Genomic DNA, 13,936 nt, shown 5'->3' with positions numbered 1-13,936 from the left:
TGTGAAGATCGAATAACTGAACACTGAATAAGTTGCCGCTGAACGCGCTACATCTAGCCGCTCTGCAAATAACAGAGGTACCGCATATCAAAATTATTATATTAATTTTATTTCTTAAAAAATGTAATGAATGTGATGAATATCTGATATTAAATTTATTTTTTTGTATTATTAAAAAATATAGGTTAAACATATTTATTTTATGGTACATCTGTTGATATCATGTAAACATTTAAAACTGTTTACACACACTTTTTTCGAGAAATCAAAATACAAGTGCTCGCATGTAATTTGAGATTTAATAGTAGAAATTAGTTTATTTATAGGTAAATCATAACACAGATATAGAAAGTATTATTTAGTTTTATTTAAGATAACAATTTGAACATAAAAAATATATGTTAACATCAATTTTTAGACAAAACCTAAACAATCATGGGAGAGACAAATGTGGATGGTCAGCAGCCACCAACCAAAAAGGCGAAGCCAGAACCTACAGTTCTAGAACAAGAATTCGACAAGGAATTTCAGAATTATTAATACTTTGGAAGAATATACATAAGTTTATTACCATTTCTTAAATGTTTATACCTAGTCTGTTTATTTTCTTATGAATTTAAGTCATTTATTAAGATTCACTTTTCAAATAAGCAGGCCCAAAATAACTCTTGAATCCGTAGTAACTTTTAATTTATTTAAAAACGATATATTAAAGAATTGACCATATAACTTTATAACATTAGGATCTAAATCACATTTTAAAGTGTATCTCAAAGTACGTACGTAAAGTTAAAAATGAATGTACAAATGTCATTATCCTATGGATAGTGTCATTGCCTGAATAAAATATATCTAACACAACTCATTGTCATCTTAATAGTGTTATTTACATAATCAAATAGGCCACGACACAAAAATTTCATTTCCTAGCTTAAACTCAAAGCCAATTGAATCTTTAAAAATATAATATTCTGAAATAAATAACAGGAAACCCAATCAGCTCTTGAGGAAATAGACACTTGCCAAAATGAAATAGATGGCCTCAATGAAAAAGCCAGTGAGGAAATCCTTAAAGTGGAACAAAAATACAATAAATTACGAAAGCCATACTTTGACAAAAGAAATGAAATTATCTCAAGGTACGTATTTTTTAATAATTATTCATACTTCATTTTATGTTAAAAAGTTGTGGAACATGTTTTTTTTTGTATTTTGCAGCTTTGATACCTATGTATTATATCTACAATGTGTGCAGGAGTAAAAAATCACCGAAAATTCTTTCGACATGCAATAGAATTATGAAAAAGATTTCTAGATATACAGGATTTTCCTATTTAAATTTTTATTCCCTTTATTTAAAATAAAAAAAGTGCAAACTTTATTTTGAGGATCATATGTTTATCTTGTTTGATGTTATGGACTGAAAAAGTTAAAAAGGAAATAAAAGTTATGACCTTCACGCAAATGTAAAAAAAACTCTGCTACTCTAAAAATGAGAATCAAATCTCTGCTGCTGATTGTTACATCCAGGGGCTACTATTCATCCAATCAAATCCATTTGAAATTGTCGAAAATAGATATTTTAATGGCCTAGAGTTGGCGTAAAACTTGTTTTTTTTTATGTAATTGAAGGGAAGTGTTTAAGAAAGGGAAAAATAAGGGAAGAGGGTTTTTGGGAAATTTTGAATTATAGTTGTTTGTCAGAATTAGATGACCTATCTCTCATTAAAGATTTTGTTAATAATTTGATTCTTTTATTTATTATAGGATACCCAAGTTCTGGTTAACAGCTTTTATAAATCATCCTCAGCTGTCCACAATTATCGAGGAGGATGAAGAAGATGCTCTCAAATTCCTCAACAAACTTCAAGTAGAAGAATATGAGGATATCAAATCAGGATTGTGCAATTTTAGTTTTCAAGTGTAATATTTACACCTGCTTTTTATTATACAATGAAGAGGGAAATTCCTAAAGTAGCAACCTATTGGCTATTGATCGAGAAAACTCTATTAGTTAATCCAAATTTGCTGTTTCTTAACAAAAATTTAGCCTGTATTGGCCTGTTAGTGACTTTTCAACTATAATGTTTGTATTAAAATTCTATTTTATTATTTTCCTTCTCTAATTGCACAAATTCCCAGGTTTCAAAATAAAGTTTTTCTTCGAGACCAACCCTTACTTTGAAAATAGTGAGCTTGTTAAAGAATATCAGCTTGACAGCAAAGGAGATCCCACTTCAGTTAGTACAGATATCAAGTGGAAAGAGGGGTATGACCTGACTGCTAGGGCCGCCCAGCGTGCTGCAGTCGCCAAGGGCGCCCAACGGAAGCGAAAGTTAGAAACGAGGACATTTTTTACTTGGTATACAGACAATGAGGATCCATCAAACGATGATGTCGGAGAAATTATCAAAGATGATTTATGGTGAGTCACATTTTAAACCTATGAATATCATGCAAGTCATTTTTCAAACATGAATTGTTTGAACCTTCACACAATGTATCATGTTTTGCACTGTTTCTGCCCCCCCCCCCCCCAATTTTTTAATAAATTGTAAATAAGGGGAGGGTTAGGTTTTCATTTGATTTTTACTTCAGGTAGGTTAGAAGTGGTTACATTGGGAATTGGAAAATATATCTTTGACAAAAATGGCAACTCCAATGTAAATTGCAAGTAGATAAAAAAGAAATATTTATGACGATATTCCGGAGAAAAAAGATTTGAAATTATTTATACTATTTGTGCGTTATTATCAATTAACATACTAAATCTCAGGATTTTTAGGGTCAAACTTCTTACTAACTCAGGGAAGGTAAAAAAATACCATATACATTATACACTTCTATATCTTAAAAATCTATTATATACAATAAATTTTCTTCAGGCCTAACCCACTTCAGTACTTCCTTGTGCCAGATCTCGAGGTGGAGGGGGAGGAGTCCGAGGAGGAGGAGCTAGAGGATGAAGAGGGAGAGAACGTTGTTGTCATGGAGGAAGAGGAGGATGGACAAGAGGATGAAGAACCAGAGGGGGAGGGCGGAGAACCTGAAAATGATGAAAAATGAAAATATTTTTTTTTTGTATAATATTATGTATTGATTAAGTAAGTTAATTTTGGGGAAACTATAACGTGAATGTAAAAATGCTAAACCTAATGCTCTACTTCGTTTTAATGCCTTACTTTAATTTTTAAAAAAACATTTAATTTTGGCTAAATATCTATCTTAATGCTATGTGTAATATTTATCCAATGAAACTATTACATTATGAAACAATTCAGTGAAAAAAGTGACAAAAGCATGTCTGTTTTTTTTCAAAATAGTTTGTAATATGAGAAGGTTAAAATCTACCCTTGTTTTATGGCGTTTTTTAAGATAGAAACGAAATCAGCTTTTTATTATCAAAAAGAAAAACACGGAAGCGAAACCTTTTCTCTTTCATCCATTACTTTAAGCAAGATAAGTACCTACATAATTTTGAGGATAAATGTTATTTTTTTACATGTAAAAATAAACAATTTTTGTTGTATTATCTTATAGGATGGTGAAATATTTACCCCTTTGCTCTAATGTCATAATTTAAAATTCTGAAATACAAATACCTAGGTATGCATTAAACAAAAGCTTAAAAAGTGCCAATGAATTATTTATCCATGAAACATAAAAAATATGTTAGGTTTTTTTTCATATGTTCCTAAAATTGTCTCTCTAAATAGTAATACTTATTATTACTGCCATACATGACAATGCTTTATACTTATTTTTGCAATAATGAGAAAAAATGTAAATCAAATATTGTAAGTAAATGTAATCAATCATTAATACTAAATGTTCTCTCCCTATGGTTTACTATTATGTATTTTTTACCAATTTCTTGATGGAAACCCAAAATAAAGTCAATGTATTTAGTGCAAGTTTTACAATCTTTTTTTGTTTCGTTGTTTCACTTAAAATCTTTTTATTAATTTTAAAATTTTCTTATGCCTCATGGACAGCCAGATCTTATTTTAGTGATGTAATATTTTTTTAGTTGTAATATTTGTATAAGTCAAGCTTCTCTATAACCTAATCTTAGTGTATGATAAAAAGGGAGAGGAACTATTTTCATTTAATTTTGCCTGAAGACTTTTATCAGATATCAGATATTTAAGGAAGATTTTTAAAAAGCTGTCTACTTTAGAATGAAGATGCATATAAATATATAATTGCTACTTTTTATATTAAAGAAGATTTTAAAAAGCTGTCTACTTAAGAGTGAAGATGCATATAAATTAATGTAATTTCTTTACAGAGTTTTAAAAGCTATTGATCCATCTCAACCCAAGACTACTTTATCAAACTAACATCTTTGTACAGGCCATATATATATTTCAATAACTAAGGTTATCATTCTCAATCGTCCTATAAACTTTTTTGACATTTTAAACATATTTACACTCCCGCTACAGATGTTTTACTGAGAAGCCATGGTTTCATTGTGTTTGGATCTTAGTAGTCTTGCAGTTAGACGATTTTTAATTAAACTAGGATTTCAACACTATTTTTGAAAAGAGTGGGAGGAGTAAGTTTAATAGCCTTAACCCATCTCTAAGGATATATAAAGCATACATAAACTATCGGTTTAGTGGTTAGTGGAATTTCTACGAACGAACATAAAAACTGACTGTATAAAACTAGCGGCTGCGCCCATAACATCTATGGGTTATATATTCAAAGGGGAGGAAGTTGGCAGGTAAATATCCCTAAACCACCCCAAGGTTTAAATCTAAGATTAAATAGCATAATTGTGACACATGTAGAGCTCCCCCTATTAAGGAGAACTCAAATAAGTTCAGTAACTTCTTGGTATACATTCTATTACTGTTAATCTAAATGAAATATAGAAGAGGAAACTAAATTTATGTATATTAATTTTTTCCTCCAGCATTACCTGGTGCTTTTTATTTCTTCAGAAGTGAAAATAATATAGACTAAAGCCTAAAAAAGCACAAAGATTTTCTGAAATTCATTGAAGAATCGCCCGGGCCGTTTACGAGACATTATTATTCACAACCGGAAATATTAATTGTTTTTTTTCATTTAAAAACATAATGTCGTCGTTTCCCCGGGAAAGTCGAGGTTTGGTGAGTAGTGATTACTCAGCCAAACAGTTGCTTCAAATTTTCCTTCTCTATTTCATCCACAACCCTTTGCTTCCCCTTTTTGTTTGATAAGTTGATTGTGTTTTATTTTATTTTATATCAGCTGTCCGTCCGCATACAAACACACACAATCTCCCTCAAACAAATAAATACAACAAAAAATGACAAAAGAGGGATAAAGAGAAGAAGTAAATAGAAAGGAAAGTAAGAAAAATAATTTTTATTCCCAGAATCTTTTATTTAACTATTCCCTTCTCTTTACCCCTTCTTGCCTACTTGTCAAACTTTTGTTTTAATAGTATGGAATAAACTTTTCTTAGAAATCAAAGGCTTTGTTATTGGTTAAAAACTAAATAGTCTTCGTGGGAATTTAGAGTTGAAGGATTATCAGTAAAGATATAACTATTGTAGAATTAAGTGATTATTGTTTAATAGATTTGAAGTCTTTGTAAAAATGAAAAAGTCCGTCATAATAATTTGACATTTTAATTTCAATTTAATTCTATGTGATGTGATAGTTCAAAGTTATTAATTTCTATAATTTTGTTTTAAAAGTTGCAATATAACTAAAGGAACATTTAAGTGTGAATATTTTTTTTGTAACACAGAAAGTAATTAAAGGATTATATTTTTGTTGTTTACTTAAATGTGTAAAATTTAAGTTATTTCCCTGAAAAGTGCATATTTAGTCTCGATCTTCCACTTTTTAAAATCAAGCTCATCAGATCTAGGGCATCGGAGGTATATGCCACCTCACGGTTAAGTTCCCCCCCCCCCCCGTAAAGGTTATAAGACATAGCAAAAAACAACCCCAAGAAAAAAAGATGGGTGGGATTCTTCGCTCTCTAGTTACTTTGAGGGAAAGCACCGGAATAACTATTTTTCATATATGTATTTGGCGCCTTTGCCCTTTATAAACACAGTTGTAATAAACGATACATACCAACATATTTTAGGCTTATTTAAATTTTATCATAGGATTTTTTTCAAACGTCGCAAGTAAAATAAATGACGAAAGAATGTTTAAGGATTGCCAAGTTATGATGCTAAATTTATGAAAATATCTTTATGGGACTATCATTTCTAATAAAGATAAATAAAAAGGTCTAGAAATTCTTTTTTAAATATTACAAATCCTCAAAATAAAAATGTATTTATTTCAGAAAATAAAAAGTAATATGTGACCTTAAAATATCTAAAAATATTATTTAAAAATCTGGGAAGGGAGTGAGAGAGAAAGAGAGAGAGTGCTAGGATGGGAAATCCGGGAGAATTCTTTGTCTCTGGTTTCCGCTTTATATCCGACTTTGACTCTGGCAACCTTGGCCGTGTTGAGATAGTCCAGAAACAGGGAGATGAAGAATTCAGCGCTGCTACACCTGGCGTCGCTAGCGGAATGGCCTCGTCGCTGGCTGGCGTTATGAGTGAAGGTCCACGCCCGCTTCCGCCGCATGTTGCCAACAGCCAATCTGATTCGGCCATGGGTAGCCTACAGTCGCCATTGTTTATCCCTCCTCCGCCCGTAGCACTGTCATCTGCAATCGGCGGGACCTCAATGGGTCGACCTTCAACATCATCCACCTTGCAGTACAGGTCGGCCGGCATAGAAGTGCCGGAGGTTGAATTCCAGCTTTGGACAAAGCCGGATTGTCATGACACTGAGTTTGAAAACGGTAACAGGACTTGGTTCTTCTTCGGCGTGGAGGGAGGAGCGCCCGGCACGGTTCTCAGGTTTACTGTGATGAACTTGAACAAACAAGCCAAGCTGTTTGGTCAAGGTATGGCTCCTGTGTACCTGCCACCTGGGAAATCACAATGGGAAAGGTAAGTACATACGTTATTTTTCTGTAGAAAGATAAATTAAAAGTTATTACCTATTCTATGTATTAGGTACACAAATAAGATGTTATATATGAGTATTTAGTCCAAAACTATGTATAATATAAATATATTAAATATAAGTAATAAGTCCTAAGGAACAGGGTTGGAAAAAACATGGTTTAACCCTTACAGATCGGGCCCCAATTCCCACCTTAATAGTTCGGGGGGGGGGGGGGCTCAAAGAGCCCCCCCCTCTGTCTCGACTCCTGGTACAGATAAAGACGTAAAATTTTTTTCTGGTGGTTCATGTGTATTTTTAGAGAAAATTACTTTTTCTAGTCATAGCAGTCAGACCGCTCCTTAGCCGCTTTTTAGCGGCCAGCCGCTAAATTTTAAAACAGCTGTAGAGCGGCCAATTTTGCAGCTAGGATGACCAAATTTTAGGACGAACTTTTATTTTTCATAACAAAAAAATTACTTTTTCTGATCATCGCCGAAAAACGGCAAATAACGGAAACCGCCATTTTCGGCGGTTACGGCGGTAAAACGGCGATTGGCGGCGCAAATTAATATTTTTATCTGTTTATTATTGCTCAAGGATTTACCAAAAAAAATTATAGGTCTCTAGCTGTAATAGAAGTCACGATATTCATGATATATGTCTGTGGTAAAAGCCGGACATAAATCGGTCATAAAGTCGGTCAGGGAGCGGTCAAACGGTCATAACACCACTTTTCTCAGATGGTCATTGATATCTAAATATTTTAGGTTTCTACCTTATACACAAAAGTCATAATGTAGAAATTAAGATTTATTTAGAATTTTTTCTAGTTTTTTTTGCTACCCAGCCGACTTTGACCGGACACCACGACCGACACAGACCAGATATCCTAATAAAATCAACTCTTGCCGACGTATAATTACTAAACTTAAAAAGTCATGAAGTTACAGCTCTCCATCTTACCTACAAAAAAATGAGATTGAAAAAACTAGAGTGGGGGCTCTTTGAGCCCCCCCCCCCCCCCCCTCCCCCCGATCTGTAAGGGTTAAAAAAAATATGGTTTTATTACATACACTAGGCGATACAAGCTTACAGATGCATTTTCAAGACATCAAAAATTCTATACTTACTATTCCTTCATATCATATGTTTTTTCTTAGAAAAATGTTACTTTAAGTGTTCTCAAATGGGTCTCAAACCCACCCACCAAAAACTCAGTTCTTTGAGTTGTATTTTTTTTACCAAATCTGTTTCTTAATCACTTTTAAAAGTAGATGTTACAATTGCTTTTATTTGTTTAGGATCCGTGATCCTCCCAGCTACGAGACGGTCGACAGTCAGTTTCAGATGAGTTTCAAGTTTCGTGTGCCAGATGATAATTGCCAGGAAATTTAGCAGATTATTTTTTCTAGTTAAAAATTAGCTATGGCTGTGGTTCTATTCCATTTTCCAATTTTGCTTAGCATACAAGGGAGGGGGGGATTTTTTTGTGGATAATATACACCTCTGTAACCTTATTTTAACATGCAAAATCTCGGCAAAAATAAAAAACTGTCAATAACAGACAAATCTTACATAGGTATACCTATATTAAAAAGGATTAGGTACATTTGAAATTTTGGGTATTGCTTTACTACTTTAGAAAAAATCTGTTAAATTAATTAAAATTAGGGAATGGTGACATATTTTGCATTCACGTATCCATACATGTACAAGGAGCTACAGAATAATCTGGACAAACTTCAACGAAGGAAAAGATTTATAAAATTGCTTTGAATCACAACAAATAATTTTTGTTCATGGATTGATTTCAATTTTAACTACATATTTGAAAAAAGTTACTACCTAGGTACCTAGTGTAAAAAATGATAAATATTTAATGATGTTCTTCATATTTTTTTATATTCAAGCTTATAAACCTTGTATTTGAAGGTATGGCAATGGTCATCGTAGCTACGACGAACTATCAGCACTACCAGAAACAACCATATTTTTCCATCGCGAGACAGTCATACGTAGTCTGGAGAAGCGTAAGATGGACCTTATCACATTAACCGGAATGAACGGGCTTACCCGTGAAAAGGAGACCAAGCTAGAGCATCTTTTTAAAGAGGATCAGCCTACGCCGTCATCCACGGTTAAGGCTCAAGCCGTGCAAACTGGTGCAAACCGACCCTATAAGTTTCGCGGTAAAAAGACAGTGTTTGTGTCGGCTCGCGTTCATCCAGGCGAGACCTGCTCTTCGCATGTTATCAACGGATTCCTCAAGTTTTTGCTGCGAGAGAATGATCCGCGAGCTGCAATGTTGCGGCGGAAGTATGTGTTTAAATTGATACCTATGCTGAATCCTGATGGGGTTGTTAATGGACACTATAGGTAAAGTATTTTAGATTCCCATGTTTTTTTTTACAGAAACTTCACACTCTTTTTTATGAAATGTATAAAAAAAGGGAAGGGGTGGGGTGGAGGTTTTCGTTAGTATGTTTTAGAACTTTAGGTCAGGATATGTTATATTTGTTAATGGGTAGCAGCGCAGACTTAAAGACTGTAGGTGTAGGCCTCGCAGTGTTATGCCCTTTAAGATGTTGGGAATTTTAAAAACTACCCCACTCCTTGTTTCAATTTATTTAAAAAGCTGAGGCGAGTCAGTGATCGATATGATTATGCACTTAAAGGAATATACCAAATATAACTCTTATTATTTTAAATTGTCTCTTTTTTATAGAACTGACACTCGAGGCGTTAATTTGAATCGTGTGTATGGAAACCCTTCCCTAGAGTTGAACCCGACTATATACGCTGCCAGGAAGCTGATACTGTATGCCCATCTGGGCAAAGATGTCAATGAGACGAAACCAGACACTGAAACAGGTTTTTCTTTTTTATTATTTAAGAAAAGGATAGGTAATTTGCATAATTTTAATATTATGTAGTGTAGACAGAATTTCCTCATCTATAACGTCTTTTATGCTTGATTTAGGTGTTGGAACTTCAAATACGAATATAACCGCTACGACCACTGAAGCCGCTATGAACAATCTAATATTCGCAACAACAGCCGCTGCAACTGGCAGTGTTCGCACGAGCAGCAGTAGCAGCCTTCCGTCGACAGCAGCTGCAGCCGCGGACGACAATGCTTCCTTTGTTTGGGAGACACCGCGGCCTCGCAGATCACGAGAACGAACCTCCTCGTCGTCGCGTAACTTTTCCTCTTTCCCAAATATTTCCCCATTCAAGCACGAGATGAACTCTCAGTGGTACTGCAGTGAAATGAACGACAACAGCCGCTTCAGCGAGGGTGACGAGAGCATTGCTGATTTTTCAATCCCTGGTATTCCCTCGACAAGCAGACAGCTGTTTCCGCCGGTCACATCGGCAGCCTCGTCACAGCCTTCGGAGGCTGGTTTGTTGTTTGGTGGTGGTGCCGGTGCAAGTTTTATGGGATGCAGTACCCAGCAAGATTATCCAAACAACCGGCCCAGGACAAGTTTCCTTGGAGCCTTTATAAACAGTACGGATGGCTGTGAAGAAGTGCTACCCAGTATGACTGGGCCTCAGGTAACAATGGTTCAGCCCTTTTTAAATGTTATTTTATTATCTTTCTAATTGGTTGGCCCTCCTATATCACCCAAATCGAAACAACGACTATTGGTCCTCTCTTCCTATATCCTTCCTGAAAGTGGACTATACTTAACAGAAACCTAGTAATATTAAATAACAAAAATCCTTGACATGGCTAAAAGCACTTGTTCTTGTTCGTTCTAGCCACAAACTTAATTTGTGTGAAAAAGCGAACCATCAATGATAATTAAATTTGCGTAGAAAACTATCTATTTAAGTACAAAGATTTAAAATGATAATTTCTTATTTTTAGTACTCTGATATGATGAAGAAGACTCGTAGTGGCAGCTATAGTGGGAGTGGTAGCGGCAGTGCGAATAACAATGGTGGCGATGATAGTGACTCTAAGGTTGATTTTAGTCCAACTTTTCCTGTTAAACATGGCGAGTCTGGATTATTCCTATACATTGATATTCATGGACACGCGTCTAAACGAGGAATCTTCATGTATGGCAACTATTTTGACGACCCAGAGACAAGAATTGACGCCCTGCTATTTCCAAAATTGATGTCGATTAACAGTGCAAATTTTGATTTCCCTGCGTGCAATTTTACGCAGCGAAATATGTACATGAAGGACCGTCACACTGGTGCTGGCCGTGAAGGTTCTGGCAGGGTTAGCGTATACAAAGCCACAGGTTTGACTTACTGCTACACCTTGGAGTGTAACTTCAACACTGGCAGATTTACAAACTGTCTGCCGGTAGCGAGTCGTGATCTCGGCCGGGCTTCGCCGCCGCCGACATTTGATGTGCCACCTAAGTATAATCCTGCCCTCTATGAGGACACCGGCAAAAGTTTGGCCATTTCAATATTAGATCTGACAGAATCTAATCCCTGGACACGGCTGACCTGTTCGTCCTGCAAGAACTTAAAAGGCGTACGCAACTGGATTCGAACCTATATCAAGAATGCTGACGCTGAGGCCGCCAGCAAATTATCCACAAAGTCAGCCGTGAAAGCCTCTCCAATTCGTAACAGGCTGCGAAATTCAGGTGGTGTGAAAAAATCTGCCATCAAACAGCTGAAGCTGTCGACAAGCAAGTCACCCAAAAGTCCAGAAACGCCAAGATCTTTATCAAAAATACCGCGAAAAATGTTCATCTCCAAGAACTCTCAGTGTACGCCGGTTAAGTTGGTGCGTCAAATGTCTGCTGCGGCGGCTGGATCATCTACGGACATCACTGTAAGTGGCGGCGTGCCAGCGCCACCGAGCAGCAAACGAAACCGACCAGCTTCATCAAAAGTGAAGAAATTGAAACGCCCCGGCTCCAAAACGTCACCCTCAGCCTCGGGTAAATCACGAACCAAATCTCTTTCTTCAAAGTCAACTTCCAACTCGAGATCATCATCCCCAAGACGACATTCCTCAGTATCGTCTGTAAATGTTGTGAATGAGGAGAAACTTGGAGGTAGTAAATCTGGATCAGCCAAGAATTTAGCCAAACGCGCAGGTTCTGCAAAGAAAAAGAGCAGAGGTAATTTCTATATCATTAGTTTTAAAAAATCAATATAAAACAAATAAAAAACTTATTTAAACCCAAAAACTCTTGTTTATTATTAAATGCTTACTCTAGCTACTTCCTTTATCAAATAATGCGTCATTGAATGAAAAAAGTGTTTTTTTTTCTTCTTAAATATTAAAAAAAAGATATAGTACCTACGTTGGCTTCCACCTAAGAGACAGTCGGACATAGATAGTTTTTATTTAAAATAAAGGCATATACTATTGAAGCCATTCTTATTAAAATTCTTGACTTAATTTTCTTTCTGAAGGATTACCAAGTTCGCAGTCAGCTCCCAGCCTGGCATCAAGTTCATCCAGGGGCTCCTCAGCCACCCCCAGGCTCAAGAAAAAACTAAAAAAGAAAAAATCTCTCGTATCATAGATACCTGAGATATATTTCTGTTTTTTTTTTGCTCTAGATATTTGACCCATAGTTGTAGAATAGAAACGATTTCATAACCACTGCATGAACTCAATTAGTTATAAATCCCATATCTTAGGCTTAATTTTACCGTTAGGTACTAAGTATTTCATTTGTCATACTAAAAAGTCCACATATTTAAAGTAGAAAAAAATAGTTCAAAATCATTGTTTGTTTATTGAAGCTAAATGTTATTTTATGGTACATGTTGTATATGTATGATTTATTTTACAACACAAACTTTTAGATTCTGTATGTTTTGTTAATGCTCTTGCTTTTATTCTTTCATTTCAGCTTTGTATAAAAAATGCTTTTTAGAGCAAACTTCTCATTAATTTTCACCCTCCATAAGCTTTTTAAGTTTGTAAATAATTTCCACGCTCATAAGAATTTTAATGTTTATTGTTATTGTATTTATTGATTTGTTTTTTTAAACTTCTACCAAGATAATTAGTTTTTCTGTCCATTTTCATAGCTTTTAATATTTGTTAATTCTGTAAACTTTTACATAATCAATATTTTTTAATTTTCAAACATAATAAACTTAGGGGAACTATGCATGAACGAGACCAAGTGATTCTAAGCACCTTCCAGCATTGATCCTTAGAATTTTATCATGTGTAATATTATTATATCTACTATAAAAAGTTTTATCGTGGTTTTATATGAAAAAACCTTTAAATGTTAAGCATTTTTTGGTACAACTAGCAGCTGCACCCCTAGCATCTAGGGGCTTTATATTCGAAGAAATATGGAAGAGCAGAAAAATAGCCTAAAATCATACCTACCCAGACTTTTTATAAAAATGAAATAGCCTAAAACCATCCCAAAGCCTATAAGTCGCTTCACTGTAAAGGTGGACAATATTGGTGGAGCAGTTAGCGAGATCCTTTGGTACAGACAAAAAAGCTTACTACTTTATATATTAGGATATCATGAAATGTTTTTTTGAGTACAAAATAAAATAACATGGCAAAAAATCATAAAATGCTGTAAATTGCATAATTACATAGATTAAACTGTTTAAAATGTTAAAAAATACAATCTCTTTTTCTAAATATACATTTTTCATTGAAATAATATACTTTTGTGTCAAAGCTTTCGAAACAACAGTTTGAACTAAAAAAACATTTGATGATATTTTAATCAAAAAAATGCTTATAATTTAAATGTTTATTTTTTTTAATGAAACCATGGTTAAACTTTATATTTTTAGTCTATATAATAAAGTTAAACATAAACCTAGAATTTTTACTAAAAAAAGTACTACGGATAATTACTGGAAGGTGCTTTGAATTACTTGGTCTCGTTCGTGCATAGTCCCCTTTTGATGTATACAACTCTTTTAAATGTTAGAGACTGATGCAATCTTTCTGTATCAACCAAGATTCATAATTGTATATTTTCATTGATATTGTTTATTA

The 13,936-nt window shown here is 34.4% G+C and overlaps 2 protein-coding genes across 2 annotated transcripts; both read left to right on the top strand.

Annotated features, from left to right (window-relative positions):
• The first annotated feature begins 371 nt into the window (after positions 1 to 371).
• Set (NAP domain-containing protein SET) lies at positions 372 to 5,752 on the top strand. The gene is made up of 6 exons (XM_080158572.1): positions 372 to 525; positions 991 to 1,139; positions 1,768 to 1,899; positions 2,144 to 2,425; positions 2,886 to 3,104; positions 5,441 to 5,752. Exons 1-5 carry the CDS (start codon positions 436 to 438, stop codon positions 3,064 to 3,066), a joined length of 834 nt encoding a protein of 277 aa, XP_080014698.1. The 5' UTR covers positions 372 to 435; the 3' UTR covers positions 3,067 to 3,104; positions 5,441 to 5,752.
• Positions 5,753 to 5,969: 217 nt separating this feature from the next.
• LOC145317473 (cytosolic carboxypeptidase-like protein 5) lies at positions 5,970 to 13,162 on the top strand. The gene is made up of 8 exons (XM_080158567.1): positions 5,970 to 6,965; positions 8,265 to 8,350; positions 8,636 to 8,715; positions 8,897 to 9,339; positions 9,689 to 9,834; positions 9,944 to 10,521; positions 10,838 to 12,062; positions 12,361 to 13,162. Exons 1-8 carry the CDS (start codon positions 6,397 to 6,399, stop codon positions 12,471 to 12,473), a joined length of 3,240 nt encoding a protein of 1,079 aa, XP_080014693.1. The 5' UTR covers positions 5,970 to 6,396; the 3' UTR covers positions 12,474 to 13,162.
• Positions 13,163 to 13,936: the final 774 nt, after the last annotated feature.

The sequence above is a fragment of the Acartia tonsa genome, chromosome 4 (genome assembly GCF_053477335.1).
Source record: "Acartia tonsa isolate MP-2025a chromosome 4, ASM5347733v1, whole genome shotgun sequence".
In the NCBI taxonomy this organism is placed as follows: domain Eukaryota; kingdom Metazoa; phylum Arthropoda; class Copepoda; order Calanoida; family Acartiidae; genus Acartia; species Acartia tonsa.
The sequence above is the reverse complement of the archived record's forward strand: the minus strand, read 5'-3'. Positions and strand labels throughout refer to the sequence as shown.